Here is a 25,542-nt window from a genome sequence, read left to right on the forward strand (position 1 = left end):
TCCATAGGGCCACAACCCTGAAGGCGCACATCTTCCAAGTTGATCCTGGAAATCCCAAAACACCAGGCTACTTAGCAAGTTCTGAAGAGTGAGAACTTACTGCCCGTTAAGAACCTAGTTTGAGTGCAGCTGTAGATCATGGAGTCCAACAGGACCCCAGCCATCTTGAAAAGGGAAAAAAAAGGCACGAGAACAGGAGATTCAAACTGTTTTGTTGATGAACTGGAAGAAGCCGCCCAGCTCTGCAAAAACCTCTGGCATCATCTTTAGCTCCTCCCAGGAGCATTAAATGTCCATCCCTGGATCAAAAAATGTTGGAACTGACACCTTCAATTCAACTAGGTATCGCTGGTTTTCAAACTCTAAACATTCAGAGTACACACCACATGGGACTAAGAAGGCTAGAGTCTGAGTTAAATCCAGTTGATCAGAAGTGGGCACTGGTTGTGTGCCATCCTGTGTAACCTAATGGAAAAAGACGACGTTATTACAGCAGCAGTCAGTGCTGGAGTAACAGAGAGATGTTCATCTCGGGCAGTGATACAGGATGACTCTACGTTTCCATCAGAATCAGGTTTAATATCCTGGCATATGTTGTGAAATTTCTTGTTTTGTTACAGCAGTACATTGCAGTACATAATGATAAAAAAGCTATACATGACAATAAAAAATGCAAAGTAGTTTGGTGGCAGGGTGGAGATGCATCTCTACCAAAGGAGGTGTAAGGCACTCCTTTACACCTTGCTCCTTGGGCGCTCCTCGGGCAAGATGTAGCACTTGCTTAGCCCACCCTGCCCCCCAAACCCCCCCCCCCCGATCAGGGTCAGGTGACCATGGGAGCAGGTGGTGACGGTCGTTTGAGCAGCTGGTGCAGATCACAAGTCCTGGTCATGTGACCACTGACACCAGGCGGACAATCTCTGAAGAGTATTGATAATGGCTGGGGTCACCCGTCTTGTAAAGACACTGCCCAGAAAGAGGCAATGGCAAACCACGCTGGTAGAAAAATTTGCCAAGAACAATCATGGTCATGGGGACACTGATCCCACATGTCACTCGACACGGCACGTAATGATGATCAGTGTAAGAAGAGAGGGCAAAATAGTGTGGTAGTGTTTGTGGGTCCATTGTCCATTCAGAAATCTGATGGCAGAGGGGAAGAGGCTGTTCTTAAAATGTTGGGTGTGTGTCTTCAGGCTCCTGTACCACCTCCTCTCTGTTAACAATGAGAAGAAGGCATGTTCTGGGTGACAGAGGTCTTTAATGATGTATAGGATAGAACAGAATTTTATTGTCATTACTCAAGACGGCAACAACAAGATTGAGGTGCTACTCCAGTCTGTGCAAAACATATATTTACAGTGCATGCAGTACGACTTAATTAGTGATGCCACCTTTATCAGGCATCACCTTTTAAATGTAACTCTTGCTTCGGCCAGCGGTTTAATCTATGGGGTGATGGCCCCTGGCCTGGCCAAACTTCAGAAATCTCGCTTGGGTGGATGCTGCGCGATGTATCCCCTGTCGCAAGTCAGTACCCTGAAATAACAGCACACAATATGTGATTAAACAGTTGAGCTTTATAATTCTTACTTCAACTATATGGTTAGTAAGGAAGACAAAAAGGAAGAAAAAAGGCCCACTCTCACGAAACAGTCTATTGTGCATTGTCGGAACTCACTGATAAGCCATTCATCCACCATTGACCTCCTCCGATCATCACTGACCTTCGGACCCTCACTCCAAGTTCGCTGCATCCGGTGGTCCACCAACTCTCTCCATCCGCGTCTTCTCTCCTCATCTCTCCTCGGCAAAAAACAGCGAAAATCTCTCTTCCAGACTTACAAGAAAGAACAACGCATCTCTCATTGGATAGCCCCGCATTCCAAAACCCTGTTATCTCTAGTCGTAACCCAAACATTGCTGTTACAGAGAAACCATTACCTCAGCAGTGAAACGTTCCAGAGAGGCCATTACATTAGCAGTGAAACCTTACAGCATGTTAAATAAAGATGTCCTCAATGCTGGAAAGCCTAGTGCCTATGGTGGGGCTGGCTGAGTTTACAACTGTCTGCAGCTTTTCTGATCCTGTGACGTGGTTCCTCTGTACCAAGTACAGTGACCACTTGATACATGAGACATCCAGATTCAACCAGCTTTTCATCCATTACTGAACAAAGCAATGAGCAGGAACCCTGGTCTGTGCTCTCGTTCCCAGCCAATGGATAAATGCAAGCTTGAAAATATTTTATTAAATGAAAAGGTGAAAGCCAGAGTCTGGGAGAGGGGACAGATGAAGATTACCTGGAATGGAGGGCTGTTGTTACAAAAGGAGGTTGCCTAGTCTGGGTTTGTTCTCACTGGCGAATGGGGTGGGGAGTTTCTGTGTCCCTGCGGGTCACAGATGTAGACTTATTCTCCTTGTAGGATATTCTTAAACTATAGGGTACCAGTCTATGAAGAAGTGACAGGAGGCAGAATTTAAAGCAAGGGTTCCCAACCTTTTTTTATGCCATAGACCAATACCCTCTGGGAACAAGCAACACACACAAAATGCTGCAGGGTCTCAGCAGGTCAGGCATATGGAAATGAATAAACAGTCCACGTTTCGAGCCGAGACCCTTCATCAGGTCTAGAAACTAAGGGCGAAGATGCCAGAATAAAAAAAGGGGGGGGGAGGGGAAGGAGAAATAGCTAGAAGGTGATAGGGGAAGCCAGATGGATGGGGAGAGGGGCGATGAAGAAAGAAGCTTGGGAGATGATAGGTGGAAAAGGCAAAGGGCTGGAGAAGGTAGATGCTGCCTGACCTTTGAGTTCTTCCAGAATTTTGTCTGTGTTGCTCTGGATTTCCAGCATCTGCAGAATCTCGTGTATTTAGAATTTAAAAGAGATGTGATGGGGCGTGCTTTTTCACAAAGAAGGTGGTGGTTAAAGGAATGCGCTGCCACTGGAGGTGATGGTTACTAAGACAATGACAACATTTAAAAGGAATTAAGAACTTGATTTGGAAAGTTTAGAGGAATACAGATATGATTCAGGCAAATGATATTAGCAAAGAGATGTATCACAGTCCATGTGGACATGCTTGGGCCACGGAACCTGTTCCTATACTACACTTGTTTCATGTTCTCTGTCTCCCTTCTGCACCCCTCCTAATCGTCCCCCACCCAGCTTTATCTGCCGGGCACCCTTCACCCCTCCTCAATCCACCAATCACCCATTGACCCCTGCATCACCCTTCCTCAATCCACCAATCACCCACTGGCCTCCACAGCACCCCTCCTCGATCCACCAATCACCCACTGGTCCCCTCTTTACCCCTCCTCAATCCACCAATCACCCTCTGGCCCCCACATCACCCCTCCTCAATCCACCAATCATCCACTGGCTCCGATTCATCCCTCCTCGATCCACCAAACACCCATTAGCCCCTGCATCACCCCTCCTCAATCCACCAATCACCCACTGGTCCCCTCTTTACCCATCCTCAATCCACCAATCACCCACTGGTCCCTGCTTCACCCCTCCTCAATCCACCAATCACCCACTGGCCCCCACATCACCCCTCCTCGATCCACCAATCACCCTCTGGCCCCCACTTCACCTCTCATCGATCCATCAATCACCCTCTGGTCCCCTCTTTACCCCTCCTCAATCCATCAATCACCCCTCCTCAATCCACCAATCACCCACTGGCCCCCACATCACCCCTCCTCGATCCATCAATCACCCTCTGGCCCCCACTTCACCTGTCGTCGATCCATCAATCGCCCTCTGGTCCCCACTTCACCTGTCGTCGATCCATCAATCGCCCTCTGGTCCCCACTTCACCTGTCGTCGATCCATCAATCGCCCTCTGGTCCCCTCTTCAATTTTATCAATTACCAGCTGGCCCCCACTTCACCCCTCCTCAATCCACCAATCACCCACTGGCCCCTGCTTCAACCCCTCCTTGATCCACCAATCACCCATTGGCCCCCACATCACCCTTCCTCAATCCACCAATCACCTACTGATCCTCTCTTCACCCCTCTTCAATCCACCAATCACCCTCTGGCCCCCACTTCACCCCTCCTCAATCCACCAATCACCCTCTGGCCCCCACTTCACCTCTCATCGATCCATCAATTACCAACTGGCTCCCATGTCACCCCTCCTTGTGAGGCTGAGGGGTGAGGAGTGAGGGATGGGGAGGGAGGGGAAGAAGGAGGGAGGGACAGGGAGTGAGGGGAACAAGGGAGGGTGAGGAATGGAGAAGGAGGTGGGGAACAAGGGAGAAAAGGGCGAGAATAGGGTGCACAAGAGAGAGGGCATTATCTTTTTATCTTTCTCTCTGACTATCAAGCTGTGAATTATGTGACTATAATATGTCAGGTTATCTGTCTTCGAACACAGAATCAGTTTGTAAATTGGGTCCTGAGGATCTTCTGCCTCAAAGGTCCTGAGGTGATCTTGTCTCGGAAGCCTAGTTACCATTGTCAACACGCAGGAGCAAATATTAACAACCAACGGCTTGTGCGCAGTGTTGTTGTGTAACTGAGGTTTTTCTGAGCTAAACAAACCGAGGATGGTGTGCTGATGAAATCCCATTGTCATGGCAACAGATACCAGAGAGCAAAATTGTGCTTCTTCTCTGCTCAGAATAACCAGGCCAACTAACTCTGCAGAAAAATTCAAAGATTCGAAGTACATTTTTTATCAAACTATGTATGCAGAATGGAACCCTGAGATTCATCTTCCCCACAGACAGCCATGGCCCAAAGAAAACCATGAAACCTATTCAAAGAAAAGCATCAACCCCCTCCCCACCACACAAAAACAAGTCACGCAAACAGGAACAATGAGCAAAAAACACGGAAGATAAAACACCAACATCGAAAGAGTCCAGGCATTTTCAGTTCAGCAACATTCACAAAGTGCTGAAGGAACTCAGCAGGCCAGGCAACATCTATGGAAAAGAGTACACGGTCGACATTTTGAGACTGATAAGGGGAAACTTCTCCCCTTCCTTTCCAGTCCTGCTGAAGGGTCTCGGCCTGAAACGTCAACTGTGTACTCTTTTCCATAGCTGCTACCTGGGCTGCGGAGTTCCTCCAGCATTTTGTGTGTGTAGTGCTTTGGATTTCCAGCATCTGCAGAATTTTCCATGTTTCTGATATTCAGTTCAATTCAGCGCTCTGTTGTTCATTATCTGCAGGCCACCCTGATCAAAACCGCACAAAATAGCAACAAAAAAGGAGCAACCAGGGACACATCATAAGGTGTGATTAATGTCAAGTTAAAATGTTCAACCCATTATTTGACATTAGGTAACCAATTCACAGATTGTGAAATTCTGTTTTTGTTGTTCGGTTGAGTTCTGCTTTTCCCTGTTCAGCTGTGAACAATTTCTGGATAAATAAATGCCACACTTTGAGCGCTGTCTTATCTGGAAGACATCGATCATAACGTTAAAAGCTGCTGAGAGCAGGCTGCTGGTAATGAATTAGCTGTCAGAGGCAATAAACACACAGGATTGGACACAGCCTGCAGCACTGATTTAAACCATTCATTCCCTTTACCAGGTAAAATAGCCTCATTTTTAAACGCTTACCTTTCACTCTTTTTCCAGTTCCAGAAGTAGCTTGCCTCAGTCACGACACATATGAGGTAAAAGGCAAGCAATATTTTAAAGTCTCAATCTGTTCTGATTTGCCTACTGGCGTTTCTCTGTCCTTTCTCAGTGGTACACCGTTACCAAAGCTTTATCACTCCTCTCGCCAGAGCTTAACTCTTCACTCACCTCTCATGTTATAAACTTCACAGAGACCTGTCAAGATGAGCTTCAAGATTGTTTAATGTCATTTCCAGTACACAAGTGTAAAGTAGAATGAAATAATTAGGGCAAATTGGAGGAGTTTTTGCCACAAAATAGGAAGAACAACACCTGTGGAAGAGGTAAGGGGAATGATTAAGAGGATGGGAGGAGATAAAAGGGAATGGGAATATCCAGTAATGATATCTGAGGAGGAAACAGCAGTCTCCAGTAGGGATAAGGCTGAGATCATGGCCAAGTCGTTTGTACAGATACACAGTTCAGAAAATTTGTCTGAAGAAGGGAGAAGGAGAAGGGAAAGAACAATAAGTCAACACCCAGGTGTGTTAAACAGGCAGGAGGAAACTGATGATATAATTGATGATCCATTTACGTTGGCAGAAATGGTGAGAGCAATATAGAGTTCGAGACCACCCTCCCCAGGGAAAGATCTGATATGCTCTGTGATGCTAAAAAATCTAGGAGAAGGAGTGCTCTTGAAGTTGCTGCATTTTTATAACAGAGTGTGGGAGGAGGGAAGATTATCAAGTGCATGGAAAGAAGCAGTAGTAATTCCAATAAGGAAACCTGGCAAGGATTGTCAAAACCCACTAGCTGCAGACCAATAGCATTAACATCAAATATATGTAAGATAATGGAAAGGATGATAACAGAAAGGTTATCGTATGAGCTTGAGAAGAGGGGAATGCTGGCAAGTTATCAGAGTGGTTTTTGGAAGGGAAGGAATTCCGTGAACTCAGTGATAAGGTTAGAGACTGAATTAAGAAAGGCCCAAGCAAGTAAAAAGTCAGTAGTTGCAATGTTTTTTGACATAGAAAAAACCTATGATATGATGTGGAAAGAAGGATTGTTAATTAAACTGCACAAGATGGGGGTTGGTGGGAGAGTTTTTAATTGGATAAAAGATTTTTTGTTTAGTAGAAAAATTCAAGTTCGGATTGGATCAGAATTATCAAATCAGTACATAGTGGGAAATGGCACACCTCAAGATAGTGTTAATTAGCCCGTTACTTTTCATCATTATGATCCACGATGTCTTCACAAAGGTACCAGTGGATATAGGTAGGTCACTGTTTGCGGATGATGGGGCCTTGAGGAAAAGAGGCAGGAACTTGGAGCATATAATCAGGAAACTACAAGGAGCAATTGATGAAGTGGTGGAGTGGGGTAATGATTGGGGATGTAGATTTTCAGCAGAAAAAACTCAAACTGTATTTTTCACCCAGAAAAGAATTGAGGTAGGGAAGAAGTTAAGGATGTACGGGATTGGATTAGAAAGGGTTGGATCATTTAAATTTCTGGGAGTTATATTTGATTCACGATTAACATGGGCAAACCATATCAGGAAAGTTGAGGAGAAATGTAAAAAAGTAATAAATGTGATGAGATGTTTGACTGGTATGGAATGGGGAGCAAGTTGTTCAGCGTTGAAGAGAATGTATGTGACTTTAGTGAGATCTGTGTTGGATTATGGACATATAGTATATGGATCAGCAGCTAGGTCTCTTATAAGGAAAGTGGATGTGATTCAGGCTCAGGCTTTGAGAGTGTGCAGTGGGGCTTTTAAAACACCACCAGTATCAGCCCTACAGGTAGAAGTGGGAGTAATGCCTTTGGAACTAAGAAGGATGCAATTGATGGCAAACTACTGGGCTAATTTGCAGGGGCACAATGATTCTCACCCTGCAAAAGGAGTGTTGCAGGAGTACTGGGAAAATGGGAAGTTTCAGAGGGATAACTTTAGTTGGGTAGGGAATGATATTGCTAAAGAATGTGGAGTGTTTGATCTAAGGATAAGTCCTTCAGTAGTTTATTCGGTTGTAGCTCTGTGGAAACTTGTATGGCCTGACATAGACTGGCATTTGTCAGAGGTAAAAAAAGAAAGGAAAATATAAAACTGATTTGGTAAGTGCATTTAACTGTCATGTGATGGAAAAGTATAGTGATTATCAGATTTATATGGATGGTGCTAAGGAACCTGAAACAGGAGTGACAGGGTTTGGGGTGGCTATACCAGCAAAAGAAATTGGAATCAGCAGAAGAACATCTAATAAGTTAGGGGTGTGTACATTGGAGATGCTGGCACTGTTGGTTGTGTTGCGATGGGTGGAGAAAGCTAGACAAACCAAACTGTTGATATGCTCAGATTCATCCTCAGTTCTAGCAAATTTATGGTCTTTTCACTCAAATAGTCGGCAAGATGTACTTTATGAAGTCCTTCAGTCAGTCACAAGAATTGTAGGTTAGGGAGGTCAGGTAAAATTTCTATGGGTTCCAGCACATGTAGGGGTGAAGGGGAATGAGAGGGTGGGTGAGTTGGCAAAGAGGGCGTTAAAGAAATGCACATTAGTATCAGTAAAGCAGAGGCTAAGTGTGTAATCTGGGAAAAAAAATCAACCAAATGTGGCAAGAAAGATGGGACAGGGAGGGGAAAGGGAGGTATTTATATCAAATACAGAAGAGTGTTGCAGGTACTAGGGTAGGTAGTGGATATAGAAGAGAGGAAACTGTGTGGACTAGGTTAAGGCTGGGACACTGTGCATTAAACAAAACATTGAAAATGATAGGGAAACACCAGACAAGATTGTGTGAGGAAAGTCAGGAAGAAGAGTCAGTAGAACATGTAGTTCTAAGTTGCAGGAAGTATGGGATACAGAGAGAGATGATGAGAATTAATCTAAGGGAATTAGGGGTGCAGGAATTCACATTAAAAGAGTTGCTGGGCATGGGTGAGAGAGCACAGGTCCGGGTATTTTTAGCTTTCTTAAGGGGTACAGGGGTTTTTTTATAGGATATGATGGATAAGCAGGAATAGGGTACTAGAATGGCCAAAGATGGGAGGATAAAGTGTAGGTTAGGGTGTGTGTGTGTGTGTGTGTGTGAGAGAGAGAGAGAGAGGTTGGGTGAAGGGATTTAGAATGTAAGTCTATGGCACACTCCGGAGCAGAAGGTAGCGGTAATGCACCAATAAGCTGGGTGCCAACCACTGTAAAACAAGGCGGAGAAGAAGAAGAAAAATGATTAAAAATCACAATAAATATAAATACATAAGATTGCTTATGTACGGAGATCAATTGTATGTCCATAAAGTGGCGGTCAGCACAAGGGTGTCTGTACATAAGGTGACTGACAGGAAATGACGAAGTGGTGGTGATTGAGGGGTGTGGAGGGGTGGGTTAGTGGGTGAAGGTGTTGATCATCCTTACTGCTTGGGGAAGGTAACTGTTTTTGAGTCTGGTGGTCCTGGCGTGGATGCTACGTAGCCTCCTCCCTGATGGGAGTGGGACAAACAGTCCATGAGCAGGGTGGGTGGGATCCTTCATGATGTTCCTGGCCCTTTTGCAGCAACTTTCTGTGTATATGTCCTTGATGGTGGGTAGGCTGGTGCCAGTTAAGATCTGTTTGCAGTATCTAATTGTCTCTTGATTATTTCAATTTCTTTATCCACTGTGATGGGTGTTGGCATTGGGACCCTTCCAAAGGGATTGGATATTCTTTCCAAAGCTCCAGTAAAGTATTATTCTGTTTTAGCACAAACATGTGTACTTGTTTGAATTCAATTCAGATGCAATACTGTGCAAAATTCTTAGGCACATATACATAACTAGGGTGCCTAAGACTTTTGCACAAGACTGTATTTGTCAACGTGGAGTGGAGAGCAAGTTTGTAAATCTGGTGGGAGCAAAGGATGTTGGGAATGGTGAGGGTAGAGTGCCGTGAGAGCAGTGTGGTACAGGTGGCAGAGGAGTGTCATGGGCCCAGACGCAGTCTCACCCAGCCCTGAGACATCAGGAAAGGTCATTGGATTCCAAACAATTGGTTAATTGATCATCACAGAATGTCTCTCTGGTGCTTCCCACTCCCTCCCTCTCCCTGCCCATTTTCCCAACCGTGATTCCCCTCTCCCTGTCCCCTTCCTACTCTGAGTCCACAATAGAGACCCAGATCAGAATCAGGTTTATCATGACTCACATATGTCATGAAATAATTTTTTTGTTGCTGCAATATATAAATTACTACAGTACTGTGCAAAAGTCTGAGGCTTCCTAGATGTGTATATTGTTTGCACAGTCCTGTAAGTGCAAGGTGTGGTGTTTTGGAAAGAGAAATGAGGGTAGGACTTTCACTGTAAATGGTAGGGCACTGGGAAGTGTTGGGCCCCAAAGGTGAGTGAGCTGCCCTGGATTGGACCCTTCACCAGAGATGCCACTCCTCCCTGGACACCGCATGCACTCTATTTTGGGAAGTCACATGTACTCAATGCATAGTGGTGCATTGAGAACAGACTTGCTGAACAGAGAGACTTTGGCACTCAAGTCTATAGTTCCCAGAAAGTGGCAACCCTAGTAGATAGGATTCTGGTGATGAAGACCTGTCAGCAAAGTTTGTGGAATTGTGATGGACACAGACGTTGTGGGCTGGCACATTATGACAGTCAGTTCTGAGGAGAGCTTTGGCTTGCATACACATGATATGACTAAAACTGGCCTTTGCCAGTTTGCACACTTCAAAGTTCAAAGTAAACTTTGTTATCAAAGTACATATATGTCACCATATATAACCCTGAGATTCATTTTCCTGTAGGCATACTCAGCAAATCTATAGAATAATAACTATAACAGGATTAATGAAAGATCTACCAGAGTGCAGAAGACAACAAATTGTGTAAATACAAATATAAATAAATAGCAATAAATAACAAGAACATGAAATAAAAGATAAAGAATCCTTGAAGTGAGATCATTGGTTGTGGGAACGTCTCAATGGATGGGCAAGTGAGTATTGTTATCCCTTTTTCTTCAAGAGCCTAATGCTTAAGGGGTAGTAACTGTTATTGAATCTGGTGGTGCAAGTCCTGAGGCTCTTGTAACTTCTACCCAATTTTAGTAATGAGAAGAGAGCATGTTCTAGGTGCTGGGGATGTCTGATGATAGATGCTACTTCCTTACGACAACGTTTCATGTAGACATGCTCGATGGTTGGGAGGGCTTTATCCGTGATGAACTGATGAATCCACTACCTTTATAGGACTTTCTGTTCAAAGGCATTGGTGTTTCCATACCAGGCAGTGATGAAGCCAGTGAAAAGACTCCACAACACATCTATAAAAGTTTGTCAAAATTTTTGATGCCATGCTGAATCTTTCTTCTTGGATTTCACTGCGCAGGATTCATGTCACTCTCGAAGTACAAGAGAAAATCACGCCGTCATCAGTAGTTCTGTTTAAATTTTAAATGTACTGTGTACCATCAGAGACCGTGCTGGCTGTGTACACAACAGATGGAGGCAGCTATCCTTTGGCTAAACTAATAGCATTAAATTACAGGCAATAAGAAAAAGCACTTTTTAATTACGGAGAGCACCAGTTACTTAAAGGCTTCTAAAGAGAGAAAGCTCAGAACGCCACTCAGTAAATATGTGTTACAAAGACTGACGTGCAGGCTGAAGTACAAAGGATTTATTAATGGATTTACAGTACTCCTTATAGAGATCATAAGCTTTTTCTAATCTCTGTAAAAACATCGTGACCACAAATTGGCAATAGGAAGCCAATTTGTCACATACTTCTGTGAAACATATGCTCTCTGTTGCTAAGATACTCCCCAATAAAATGCAAGATATTTTGGTTTCTGTGCATGATTTTCAAACTTAAGAAATATACACACAATTATCTCCAGGCTCCGGTCCACCTTTAATCCCAGCAGTGGTGTGACGTGACTCACCTGCTGCTTAATGGCCATAACGCTGCTGAAGAGCAGATCTGGCTGCAGTGTTATTCGGGGGATAATCTTTTTTTATGGCCCCAAGTCAGCTACGCATAAACTGGAATCTCTTTGCTGCATTCTACAGATTTTAGAGCCAGACTCTGCACATATTGTAAACCGTAATTACAATGCTATGGGGTACATAACAGAATAAAATAGATAGTATTAAGGGATCATCTGTGCGGATTAAGACCATAGAGCATGAGATATAGGAGCAGAATTAGGCCATTTGGCCCATCGAGTCTGCTCCGCCATTTCATCATGGCTGATCCATTATTCCTCTCAGCCACAATCACCTGCCTTCTCCCAGTATCCCTTCATGCCATGGCCAATCAAGAATCTATCAACCTCTGTCTTAAATATACATAAAGGCTTGGCTGCCACAGCTGCCTGTGGCAATAAATGCCACAGATTCACCACTCTATGGATTAAGAAATTCCTCTTCATCTCCATTCTAAATGGACGCAACTCCCTTCTGAGGCTCCCTGCCGTGGTGCTAGACTTTCCCAGCATAGGACACATCCTCTCTGCATCTACTCCATCAGGGCTTTTCACAATTTGATATGTTTCAATTAAATCACCCCTCATTACAAATTCTAGTAAGTAGAGGCCCAAAGATTTGAGACACTGAGCAAAATTCACTTTTGCAGAATTTGTGGGGAAAAAAAAGGTTTAATTTTCAACATGCATTTCCCCAAGACCATAGACTGTAAGACATGGGAGCAGAATTAGGCTATTTGGCCCATCGTGTCCGTTTGACCATTTCATCATGGCTGATTTATTATCCCTCTCAACACCATTCCCCTGCCTTCTCTCTGAAACCTTTGACAGCCTGACTAACCAAGAACCTATCAGCCTACACTTTAAATATACTCAATAACTTGGCCTCCACAGCCATCCATGGCAATGAATTCCACAGATTCACCACCTTCTGGCTAAAGAATTTCCTCCCCATCTCTGTTCTAAAGGGACGTCCCTCTATCCTGAGGCTGTTTTCAACTATTGGTACTATGTGGTGTCTGACCCCTATCTATTTGTGTGTCTTACAGAAAAAGAGCAGAGAAGAGACCTGTGGAGAAGGGAGTGGAGTAGAAATCCTTGAGAACAGGCCCTACAACGACGGTCCTGGTGGATCTGGCCAGTACACCCACAAAGTCTACCACATTGGTATGCACATCCCCAGCTGGTTCCGGTCGATTTTACCAAAAGCTGCATTGCGTGTAGAAGAAGAATCGTGGAATGCCTATCCCTACACCAGAACCAGGTAGGAAAATCCTTTGGGTGTCTAAGTAGTATTTATTTAATATTTAAATATTAAAGGAAAATTATGGTTTTTATTGCTAATCAGATCAATGTAGATTACCTGTTCCAGCACAATTCTTGCTTCATTACACTGAAATTAGTTCCATTATAGTTTCGATGTTTTCATTGATGCATCTCGGCGTGTTCTGCTTATCTGTAACTCTGCATATAGAGTGAGTGTTGTGTGATTTCCTCACTGAAGTGAAAGCAGGACTAACCCTCTGATCCTGTTTATCTGTTAACTCATACAGGGTTGAAGCAAATGGAATTAAACTTTGATTTAATTTGGATTATTTCAAATTAGCTTTTTTATATTGCAATGTAATGTGCATTACCTTGGCCTCTATATCCTTGCATTTAATAAATTGTAGTTTAATGTAATTGATGTCCTAATGACAAGAGAATTTGAATAGAACTGAGTCACATCCACTTGCAGGTATGTCTGTATCTGTTTTAGAGCAAATTCAGATGTAAAGGGACATTGGTTTGCAGGTATGTGTATCTGTTTCAGAGTGAATAAAGGGACATCGATTTGCAGATATGTCTGTCTGTTTCAGAGTGAATTCAGAGTAAATTCAGAGTACAGGGACATTGAATTGCAGGTATATCTGTGTCTGTTTTAGAGTGAAGTAGAGTAAATTCCTATTAAAGGGACATTGACCTGGAGGTATGTCTGTGTCTGCAAAATATATAGCCATCCGTTAAGTCTCATGAGACCATGGATTTGTGCCTTGGAAGGTTTCCAGGGCACAGGCCTGGGCAAGGTTGTATGGAAGACTGTCAGTTGCCCATGCTGCAAGTTTCCCCTCCCCACGCCACTGATGTTGTCCAAGGGAAGGGCACTAGGGCCAATACAGCTGGGCACCGGTGTCGTCGCAGAACAATGTGTGGTTAAGTGCCTTGCTCAAGGACACAACACGCTGCCTCAGCTGAGGCTCGAACTAGCGACCTTCAGATCACTAGACCAATGCGTTAACCACTTGGCCATGTGCAAAATAGGAAACTTTCAAAAGAGAAATGAAAAGAGTTCATGGACAACATTTCTCTGCCTGGGTTGAAGCCAAAGATGATAAGTTTCAGAAACCCTTGTGTTTGGGCATAGATACAGCAGGCCCTTCTCTGTGCTACTGTTCTGCCAACCTGAACTAATGTCACCTCCCTGCACATAGTTCATTTCTGCATTGGCAACCTGTTCAAGTGTCAGTCGAAATGGCTCTTAAACATCACTGACATCACTGTTGTATTCGTCAACATCACCTCCCTGGCAACTCATTCCAGGCACCGTGCAATATATTAAAAAAAATCAACCTTTAAACTTCCCCTCTCACCTTAAACCAGGGGTTCCCGACCTTTTTATGCCATGGACCCCAGGTTTTTGGAACCCCTGATTTAAACCATTACTGTCCAGTACTTGACATTTTCACCCTGGGTAACAGTCTGTCTAAACTCTCCTGATAGATTGTTGTTGCTTATCCAGGCAGCGGTCTGCCAAATCTTTTCTGTGCCCTCTCCAAATTCTCCTCATCTTTCTTGTAATGGCGGTGACCAGAAGTGCAAACAGTTCTCTGACTCTGGCCTTGTCTTTTATAGTCAACACACAACTGAAGAAGGCAGGTGTACTGTACACTGTTGTTATCACCTTATCTGCTTGAATTGCTATGTTCAGTGAGCTATGGACTCGCATCTCAAGATCTCTCTGTCCATCACTGCTGCTTTGGGTCCTGATATCTATCATGGTTGTGAAAAGGTGAAGGGAAAGGGGAGGGAGCAGGAAGTACCAGAGAGATGTTCTTTAATGATCACCTGGTGTCTCAGGACTGGGTGTGTCTGCACCCGCATCGCCCCCTCCCCTGCCCCTGGCACTCCTCTGCCACCTACCCCACACCCATCCGGCGTTCCACTCTTGCCATCAACAATGCATCGATGCTCCCAGTAAATGTCACAGATAGAGGGGAGGGAGACCCTGGTCACCCATGACATCAATCCTGTTATGTTGGTATCTTTCCTTAATCTGCCTCCTGTTATGTTCCTCAGATTGGTTGCTATTGGGGGATCTATAGAATGCTCCCAATAGAGTGATGACTACCTTGCTGTTTCTGACTTCCTCCCACACTGACTCAGTTGACAATTCCTCAACAACGTCTTTCCTTTCTGCAGCTATCGTCCATGTAATTATCCGGACTTTTCTTAAGTGGTGCACTTGAACCTGCATCCAGCACTTGCAGTGGCTGCTCGTTCCACACTTTCACCACCATCTGAATGAGGTCGTTTCCCCCCAGATTCCATTAGACCTTAAGACAGAGGAGCGGGATTCAGCCCATCGAATCTGCTCTGCCATTCCATCATGGCTGATTTATTATTCCTCTCAACCCCATTCTTCTGCCTTCTTCCCATAACCCTTAACGCCCCGACTAATCAAGGACCTATCAACCTCTGTTTTAAATATACCTGATGATAGTCTCCACAGCCGTCTGTGGCAATGAATTGCACAGACTCACCACGCTCTGGCTAAAGAAATTCCTTCTCATCTCTGTTTTAAACAGATGTCCCTCTATTCTGAGTCTGTGTCCTCTGGTCCTAGACTCTCTCACTATAAGAAACGCCCTCTCCAGGTTCACTCTATCCAGACCTTTCCAGATCTCCTGATACGTTATTCCTTTTATTCCTTGAATCATTCTTGTGAACCGCCTCTGGACCCTCTCCAATGCCAGCTATCCTTTCTTAGGTAAGGGGCCCAAAATTACTCACGATATTCCCAGTGCAATAGAAAAAAATAACGTATAATAGTTCATAATATACTTTTCCCATGAGTGTGTGAATAGCTTCGTTTTATCTTCTGGTTGAAGTATTGTAGCTGGTTGAACTTTCCTCAGCATACGTTCTGCAGCCTGCAGCTGAGTTCCTGCCAGGGTGATGACATGCACTGTTGGGTCTACCTTTGCGTGAGGAAATACACAAGTTCTCAGCGTGAAAACAAGAAACCTCCCTGCTCGTCCTCATTAGTCTAATTAGTTAATTACCCAGTGACAGTGAGCTCTGTGACTCCATTGTAATATCTCTTAAAACGGAGGTACCATTCCAAAATGTGAATTGTGAGCATCTTGCAGGCAATAAATAGAGACCCTTCTTTGATTATTGGTATTTAACCAGCATAACATTGGTTATTTATGGAAGTATGCTTTGTCTCTCTTTAGAACTGAAGCTGTCTGTTCCTTATTTGAGAAAAATTTATTTGATGCCTGCAACCAGATTCTTAGCCCATAAAGCCATTTATCCAAACAGCTTTGGTGGCATGCTGTCTGCCTTTCTATTCAGTTTAGGATTTACTGGATTTTTTTTGTGTTTTTGATCTGAGGATGCTACTAAATGAATAAATAGCATTTAAAATTATCTCACTAAATGAATTGTCAGCAAAAAATGTTGCATCTTTTTAAATAAATAAAATTTTTGCATAAAATATCAGTGCAGCTACAAAGAAGGCATGACAGTGGCTATAGTTCATTAGGAGTTTGAAGAGATTTGCTATGTCACCAAAGACACTCTCAAATTTCTGCTGGTGTACCAGGGAAAGCATTTTAACTGGTTGCATCATCATCTGGTAGGGGGCAGCTTACTGCACAGGATTGAAATAAGCTGCAGAGAGTTGTAAATTTAGTCAGTTACATCATGGGCACTAGCCTCCATAGTATCCAGGACATCTTCAAGGAGCAAAGCCTCAAAAAGGTGGCATCCATCATTAAGGACTCCCATCACCCAGGGCATGCCCTCTTCTCATCGCTACCATAAGGGAGCAGGTACAGAAGCCTGAAGACACACACTCAACGTTTCAGAAACAGCTTTTCCCCCTCTGTCATCAATCTCTGAATGGACATTGACTCCATGAACATTACCTTGCTACTTTTTATATTTTTATTTTTGCCTTACTTACTTAGCTATTTAATATATACTTTCTATAATTCAGTAAGTATATGTTTTCTCTATTATTATGTAATGCATTACACTGCTGCCACAAAGACAACAAATTTCATGACATATGCCAGTGACCTTAAACCTGATTCTGAAATTCATGGCTTGATGTTGCAGTTGCTGACACTTCGCACTTTGGCATTGATCAATCGTGGGACACTGATTCCCAGATGAGAGGGCAATCAGGCTGGAGAGGGGAGCTGGAACACCATCAGTTTTCTTCTCATTCATTGGCAGTGAAGGGTCCAGGTGACCTTTGGCTTAGTCCTGCTACACATATTCTTCTGGAAAATCGGATTATGAACCACAGCCACAGGAGACCAGGTGTTATCTATGCCAGCACTCTGCAGGAAGAATTCAAAAACCTGATCTCAATCATCCTCTCTAACTCTTTCCCTCTGGCCCCAACAACACCCTGACCTTAAACGCAAACAACAGGAATTCTGCAGATGCTGGAAATTCAAGCAACATACATCAAAGTTGCTGGTGAACGCAGCAGGCCAAGCAGCATCTATAGGAAGAGGCGCAGTCGACGTTTCAGGCCGAGACCCTGACCTTTTCGTACTGGCCCAATACTTAAATCGGCCAAACCTCAGTCCATACCCGACCTTTCCAGTCTGGCTGGGCATTTAAATCGTCAAACATCAGCTTGTTCCTTGCTCTCAGGCCCAGGACCCACTGCCTTGCCTCAGATCTGCCACTTCGAATCAGCTCCTACCCTCTCCAGCAATGGCCAAACATTGGCTAGTTTCTTGTTCTTAGGCCCAGGCCCGGGCCCACTGCGTCAATTCAGCCCGTATATACCGTGATGCAACCATCCAAGACTTAAGTTCGCACCGCAAAATTGCTAACTCGTACAGGCGGTTCAAAAGCTCAACTCCGAAAGAGAAGTTACAGGCTATTGATCACATCGATCATTTTTGAGATAAAATGTGATTAATAAAGCAGTTAGTAGTTTTGTTTGCTGCCTGCAAGGTACCAATATGTTTCACCAGCACCATCTTAAACTGAAAGGTTTCATTGGCTTTCACTCAACCCTGGAACATCTGGATAGCAAAGGTGCATACATCAAGGTGCCCTTTATTGACTGCAGCTCCAATTTTATTTGTTTTCTTTTTATTATTTGCATGATTTGTTCTTTTTTTCTGCACACTGGGTGTTTGACCGCCTTTTTTAATGGGCTCTAATGGGTTTCTTTGTTTTGTGGCTGGCTGGAAGGAGATGAACCTCAAGGTTTTATATAGCACACATACTTTGATAATAAATGTACTTTGTACTTTGAGCTTTGAAATGGCCTCTGTGTTGTGGACCTGTTGTGTCAGTCAGCGAATCTAAGTTGCTTCTCAGGCAGGAGTTGATACTTTTCATCACCAGCCTCTCAAAACGCTTCATTACAATGGATGTAAGTGCTACTGGGCAGTAGTCTTTGAGGCAGGTTACCATGTTCTTCTTAGGTACCAGTATAACTAAAACCTGCTTGAAGCAGGTGGATACCTCAGATTGCTGAAGCAAGGGGTTAAAGATTTCAGTGAACACTCCAGCCAGTTGATCAGCAGTGGTCTTTAGTATTTGGCCAGGTATCCCTTCTGGGCCGGATGCTTTTCATGGGTTCTCCTGAAAGAAGCTCTCACATTGAATTTCAGAGACAAATCTCAGGGTCATCTGGGACTGTGGGACTGCATGAAGGTTCCTCAATGTTTATATTTATTGTGTTTTTATTATTATTATGTTCTTTGAGGGTTTTTTTTGGTGTTGCATCGAAGTATTAATGCTGTTGGGTTGAGTTGTTCTCTGATCTTGGCAATGTTTTGTCACCATACAAGGAGACATCATCAGGGCACTGTTGACTCTGGTGTGTCCTCTGAATGCTTGGCCTTTATATACTTTTCAATCAGCTGATTGGACATCATTTTGATGTGGGGAGGAAATCTCATTGCTGATTGGTTGTGTGGCGAACTTCTTGAGCTGTGGTCTGGTGTTTTGCCAACATCGGCTCATAAATAGGATCGAGGTCTATGTGTCTGTTCACAGAAAACCACGCTTCTAGGAATTCCCTTGCATGCCGTGAGTTTGCTTGCACCATGACTTTCACTGATGCCCAGTCAAATTTGTGCCCCTCTTGATCTTCTTGGGTAGAGATCAGGGAGAGTTGGTCATGTCGCTTCACAGCCAGTTGATAGATGCAGTACAGAACCCTGAGATTCATCTTCTCCCCACCCCCCCAGACAGCCACAAAACAAAGAAACCCGTTCAAAGAGAATATCAAACACCCAACATGCAAAAAAACAGAACTAATCATGCAAATGGCAAAAAAAAAGTGAAAAGGACACATTAGAAAGCATCAAACCACAAATTCATTGAAACAGTGTAGGAATATTCAGTTTAGTTCAGTTCAATTTAGTGCTGTGTCGTTCTTTGACTGTGGGCTGCGGAGCCAGTCTGCCCCGATCAAAATCACACAAAATTCAATAAAAAAGGGAGCAACTAGAAACCAGAAACACATCAAACATGAACTACAGAGCCAATCCTCAAACTACATCAGTTAAAACTTGCTCAGGATCCATTGTCCTTCGAAAGTATCGAGCAAGAGGAACAATTATTCCATTCTCTTTACACTTGTGTACAAAAGTCTTTTTTAATCATTTTATTTTATTTTATTGAGATACAGTGCAGAGTAGGCCCTTCTGGCCCTTCGAGCTGCGTTGTCCAGCAACCCCCAACTTAACCCTAACCGAAACACAGGACAATTTACAGTGACCAATTGACCTATCAATCGGTACATCTTTGGACTGTGGGAGGAAACTAGAGCATCCGGCGGAAACCCACGCAGTCACGGGGAGAGCGTACAAACTCCTTACAAGCAGCAGTGGGAATTGAACCCAAGTTGCTTGTACCGTAAGGCGTTGTGCTAACCACTACGCTATTGTGCCGCCCCATTAAACAATCTTGGACCTTGAAAATGGGAAGTTTGAGCTTTTAGTTTACAAAAGTGATTGTGTTTTTGTTTTGTTTTAGGTATACCTGTCCCTTTGTAGAGAAATTCTCCATTGACATCGAAACGTATTATAAAGCTGATTCAGGAGATCAAGCAAATGTATTTAATCTCTCAGCTGCCGAGAAAAGACAGCGGATGCTTGGTATAGTATTTGATCTCTCTCTGCTCCTTTTAATGTAACAGTAATTTTAACCATTATTAACGAAGTTAAATCTAACAAAACAGGGAGCCAAGTTTGGGTTGCCATAATCATTGTAGTACTGCCATAAACAGTTCCACATGATGTGAGTAGGTCGATGCTGGCTTCTCATTTTGATACATCCCTGCTTGCATCTGCCACTTCACTGCACTGGCCGTAAGCCCAGCTCCTGGACTAGATGCCAAACTGCATTGGAAAATGGAAGGCAGGAGATCATACCTGTGTGGTGTCTTTGCATCCTGACACTCAGTGAATCACTGTGCTTAGGAAGTCATTTATAACCCTGAGTGTCTCATCTGAAGTTTTTGTTAAATGACAGACTTATAAAGCTGTTGAAGTGTTATAAACTAAGTAGTAAAGTACCGTTTTATTTTTCTGCATCATGGAAAGGCATTGAAGCAAAGTGGGAAGATCTCCCTGAGGAAACTAAACATTATTTCACTTTATAAATAAAATGGTTTTGTAGTGTATTATTTGATTAAAGAATCTCTGTAGAAGCAATGTAGTACTTTGCAATTCTCAGCGATAGGCCCCTTGTATAAATGCATTTCTAAGTAGGTATTTTGCCTGAACAATAATTAATCGTTGATTTGTAGAATTATTTATTTGTAGTATGATTTCAAGGTTTTCTGTATAATTTATTCTGTGGGGCAAGGGTTTAACACCATATATGTGAGATCACCATCTGTATTGTTCCGTACTTAATATAAATAATAAAAGTCTGGAAACTAAAGGAGCAGAATTAGGCCATTTGGCCCATTGGGTCTGCTCTGCCATTTCATCGTGGCTGATCCATCATCTCTCTCAATCCTGTTCTCCTGCCTTCATGCCCTGATTAATCAAAAACCTATTAACCTCCATCTTAAATACACTCAATGACCTGGCCTTCACAGTCGTCTGTAGCAATGACTTTCACGGGTTCACCACTCCGGCTAGAAAAAATTCCTCCTCATCTCTGTTCTAAACTGGATGTTTCTCTGTTCTGAGGCTGTGCCCTCTGGTATTCAACACCCCACCATAGGAAACATCCCCTCCACGTCCACTCTGTCAAGGTCTTTCAGCATTTGATAGATTTCAATGAGATCCCCCCTCATTCTTCTAAATTCCAAAGAGTACAGGCCCAAAGCCATCAAATGCTCCTCATATGATAACCATTTCATTCCTGGAATCATTCTTGTGAACCTCCTCTGAACCCTCTCCAATTTTAGCATGTCCTTTCTTAGATAAGGGGACCCAAACTGCTCATAATACTCCAAGTGAGGCCTCAACCAGTGCTTTATAAAGCCTCAGCATTACATTCTTGCTTTTTACATTCTAGTCCTCTTGAAATAAATGCTTTACCACCGACTCAACCAGCAAATTAACCTTTCAGGAACCCTGCATGAGGACTCCCAACTCGCTTTGCACCTCAGATTTTTGCATTTTCTGCCTGTTTGGAAAATAGCCTACATTTTTGTTCCTTCTACCAAAGTGCATTACCATACTCTACCCTAGACTATATTCCATCTGCCACTTTGTTGCCCATTCTCTTAATGTGTCTAAGTCCCTCTGCAGCCTCCCTGCTTCCTCGACACTACCTGTCCGTCCACCTATCATCATATCGTACTTTGAGGGAGATTGTTTAAATTTAAGAGACTGGCAGAAGAAGAAGAGCCACAGGAAACAGTTGAGGCCAGTTCATTGGTTATATTTAAGAGGGAGTTCGATATGGCCCTTGTGGCTACGGGGATCTGGGGGTATGGAGGGAAGGCTGGTGCAGGGTTCTGAGTTGGATGATCAGCCATGATCATAATAAATGGCGGTGCAGGCTCGAAGGGCCGAATGGCCTACTCCTGCACCTATTTTCTATGTTTCTATGTTAAGACCATAAGATATAGGAGCAGAATTAGACCATTTAGCCTATCGAGTCTGCTCTGCCATTTCATCATGGCTGATTTATATCTCTCTCAGCCCCATTCTCCAGCCTTCTCCCCTATCCCTTCATGCCATGACTAATCAAATATCTATTAACCTTTACCTTAAATATACCCAATGAGTTGGCGTCCACAGCTGCCTGTGTGCAGTGAATTCCACAGATTCCCACTTTCTGGCTAGAGAAATTCCTCCTCATCGCCATTCTAAAAGGATGCCCCTCTATTCTGAGGCTGTGTCCTCTGGTCTTAGACTCCCCTACCATAGGAAACATCCTCTCCACATCCACTTCATCGAGATCTTTCAACATTCAACATGTTTCAATATGCACATTCTTTTGAATCCCAGTGAGTACAGGCCCAGGACCCTCAAACGCTCTTCATATGACAAGCTTTTCAATTCTGGAATCATTTTTGTGAACCTCTTTTGAACCCCCTCCAGTTTCAGCACATCTTTTCAAAGATAAGGGACCTAGAACTGCTCACAGTGCTCCCAAGTGAGGCCTCATCAATGCCTTACAAAGCCTCAACGTTACATCCTTGCTTTTATATTCTAGTCCTCTTGAAGTGAATGCTAACATTGCATTTGCCTTCCTCACTCATTCTGTAAATTAGCTTTCAGGGAGTCCTGCACGAGGACTCCCAAGTCCCTTTTAGAATTAAGAGACCGGAAGAAGAAGACCTGTGAGTCGAGTAGCATTATAAAAAACAATTCTGTGATGTACTCCCAGTCCCTGATCATTATGAGCTTTGAAAACACAAATAATATGTTTTTTGACATCCATTTATTATGAAAACTAAGTGTTGTCTTTATTTCCTGTTAAATGCAAAAACCAAAAAATTAAAATTACTGACTGAATGTCAGAGAGTTGGTAAATTGGTGTATTACTGTTTATCAAGGTACAGTGCACACTGTTCGTGCAGATCAACTCATGACATTCATTGAAGTAGAACATGGTAAAAAATAGAACAGCTAATTTTATACCACAGAGATGAGAAAAATATCTATTCAAATCTATAGATAAAATTTAACCAGTTAGAAAGCACTTTCTCAACACTGCAGTACCAAGTTAAACTGTGGGAATGCATGTATTTAAATAATGCAGAACAATGAAGCCTCCAGAACTTTCTAGAATTATACTTTGAATAACTTGTTATGTTTTGTAATTTCAAAACATTAAGCTAATTCAAAGGAAGACGTGGGATTCTGACAATAACCATATAACAATTACAGCACAGAAACAGGCCATCTCGGCCCTTCTGGTCCGTGCCGACCTCTTGCTCTCACTTAGTCCCACCAACTGCAGGTCTAACTTCGTGTTTACTTTAAGCGAGCTGCGCACGTATCACATGGTAGCCTGGTGACTGAAGCAATTGATGTATTTTTACATATAACCCATAATTAAATATTTAAGTGAACAGGAATGCTTAATTGACTAACATATATGCAAGATTACTCAAACATTCTCTATTCCCTGTTACACTCCTGGCATTTAGGGTAACCTCCTTTCAATTTTCACTACTGTCAGTCATGCAAGTCCCGGGTGGAGACTCAGGAATACCATCACACTCAGATTCTTCATTGCTGTTTCTGTAACAGTTTTGTTTGACCAGTCAGGGTTATTAGCCCTGAGCTGAACCCCTGATATGGGAGGACCCTTTGACCCAATCAAGAGCCAAAGCATAAAGTCCTGACTCCAGCCAATGTAGCTCTCCGAGTCATTGAGACATATAAGCCTCTAAACCCAATGACAAGATTGTGGTCTTCTTGGAGGTCTCAAACATTACTTAAATATTAAATACACAACATAACCACCCTAGAGGCATATTAAACTGTTATTCGCCTATAAGAACTACTTGAATACAAGCAGATAATTAATTGTTAAACTACGAGGAAAATAACAGTTAAACAGTTTAATCTAAGAATTAAGCAGTCTGATCCAATAAACAATAACAGAATGCAGAATGAAATGTTACAGTTACAGTGTGGTGCAGGCAGACAATAAGGTGCAAAATTACAACAGGTTAGATTGTGAAATCAGAAGTCTATTTTTTTGTACAATTGCAGTGCAAAATATTAAGAAAAATTTCAAAGGAGAAAATCTTATGCAGCCAGTATAATAAACCTGCGCAAGTATTCCATGCTAGCTGTTTAAATATATTCATACATTCACTGACATGATGATTTTTTTAAATAATTTGTGTATCAGTGTAATGACATTGACTGTAATGCATGTAACATTTAACCATTCAGGAAGATTATAAATTAATGGTCTTGTTAAAAATTCACTATGTTTGGTATTATTAGAATGACGCATGCCTTTCAATCCTCGAAAGTATGTGACATTTTCTGGTTGTGTCCATTAGAATTTCAGAGTATTCTAATTCAGAAAATACTTTATACTTTATACTTTAATGTTCTGTTTATGTATGATTATATTAAAAGATTTTGGATTTTGTTGAATTTTCTATGACATTTAGAAGGTATTTAAGACCATAAGACATTGGAGCAGAATTAGGCCATTCAACCCATCGAGTTTGCTGTGCCATGGCTGGTTTGTTATCTCTCTCTACCTCATTCTCCAGTTTTCTCTCTGTAACCTTTGACACCCTGATTTATCAAGAACCTATCAACCTCCGTTTGAAATACACTCAATGACTTGATCTCCACAGCGTCTCTGGTAATGAATTCCACAAATTCTCTGCTCTGTGGCGAAATAAATTCCTCCTCATCTTTATTCTAAATAGATATGCCTCTATTCCAAGGATCCCCAACCTCTTTTATGCCATGGACCCCTACTATGAACAGAGGGCTCCATGGACCCCAGGTTGGGAGACTGTGCCCTCTGGTCCTAGACTCCCCTTCTATAGGAAACATCCTCTCCACATCCACTCTATGTAGGCCTTTCAAAATTCGATAGGCTTCAATGAGATCCCCCTTCATTCTACTAAACATCAGTAAGTACAGGCTCAGAGCCATCAAACAGTACTCATACGTTAAACTTTTCATTCCTAGAATCATTCTCGTCAGCCTCCTCTGGACATAGAAACGTAGAAAACCTACAGCACTATACAGGCCCTTCAGCCCACTATGCTGTGCCGAACATGTCCTTACCTGAGAAATAAACTAGGGTTACCCATAGCCCTCTATTTTTCTGAGCTCCGTATACCTGTCCAGGAGTCTCTTAAAAGACCCTATCGTATCTGCCTCTACCACCATCACCGGCAGCCCATCCCATGCACTCACCACTCTGCATAAAAAACTTACCCCTGACATCTCCTCTGTACCTACTTCCAAGCACCTTAAAACTGTGCCCTCTCGTGCTAGTCATTTCAGCCCTGGGAAAAAGCCTCTGACTATCCACACAACCAATGCCTCTCATCATCTTATACACCTCTATCAGGCCACCTCTCATCCTCCGTTGCTCCAAGGAAAAAAGAATGAATTCACTCAACCTTTTCTCATAAGGCATGCTCCTCAATCCCGGCAACATCCTTGTAAGTCTCCTCTGCACCCTTTCTATGGTTTCCACATCCTTCCTGTAGTGAGGCGACCAGAACTGAGCACAGTACTCCAAGTGGGGTCTGAC

At 43.0% G+C, this 25,542-nt stretch overlaps 1 protein-coding gene and 1 long non-coding RNA gene across 13 annotated transcripts in view; one reads left to right on the top strand and one right to left on the bottom strand.

Annotated features, from left to right (window-relative positions):
• LOC134360022 (membrane-associated phosphatidylinositol transfer protein 2) overlaps positions 1 to 25,542 on the top strand; it is a 307,102-nt gene that overhangs the window by 156,402 nt on the left and 125,158 nt on the right. For all 11 annotated transcript variants that reach the window (XM_063074026.1, XM_063074020.1, XM_063074022.1 and 8 more), the window contains 2 exons: positions 12,630 to 12,844; positions 19,864 to 19,985. In XM_063074026.1, the coding sequence (XP_062930096.1) occupies positions 12,630 to 12,844; positions 19,864 to 19,985 (337 nt within the window). The remainder of the gene's footprint in view (positions 1 to 12,629; positions 12,845 to 19,863; positions 19,986 to 25,542) is intronic.
• On the bottom strand, positions 1,142 to 5,722 carry LOC134360025 (uncharacterized). Of its 2 annotated transcripts, none has more exons than XR_010021233.1 (3): positions 5,594 to 5,722; positions 1,728 to 1,840; positions 1,142 to 1,539 (listed from the first exon to the last, which is right to left on the bottom strand). It is a non-coding gene; the product is annotated as an uncharacterized LOC134360025 (long non-coding RNA). The 2 variants fall into 2 exon arrangements; XR_010021232.1 differs by having other exon boundaries at positions 1,682 to 1,840.

Source organism: Mobula hypostoma, chromosome 21 (genome assembly GCF_963921235.1).
Source record: "Mobula hypostoma chromosome 21, sMobHyp1.1, whole genome shotgun sequence".
Classification (NCBI taxonomy): domain Eukaryota; kingdom Metazoa; phylum Chordata; class Chondrichthyes; order Myliobatiformes; family Myliobatidae; genus Mobula; species Mobula hypostoma.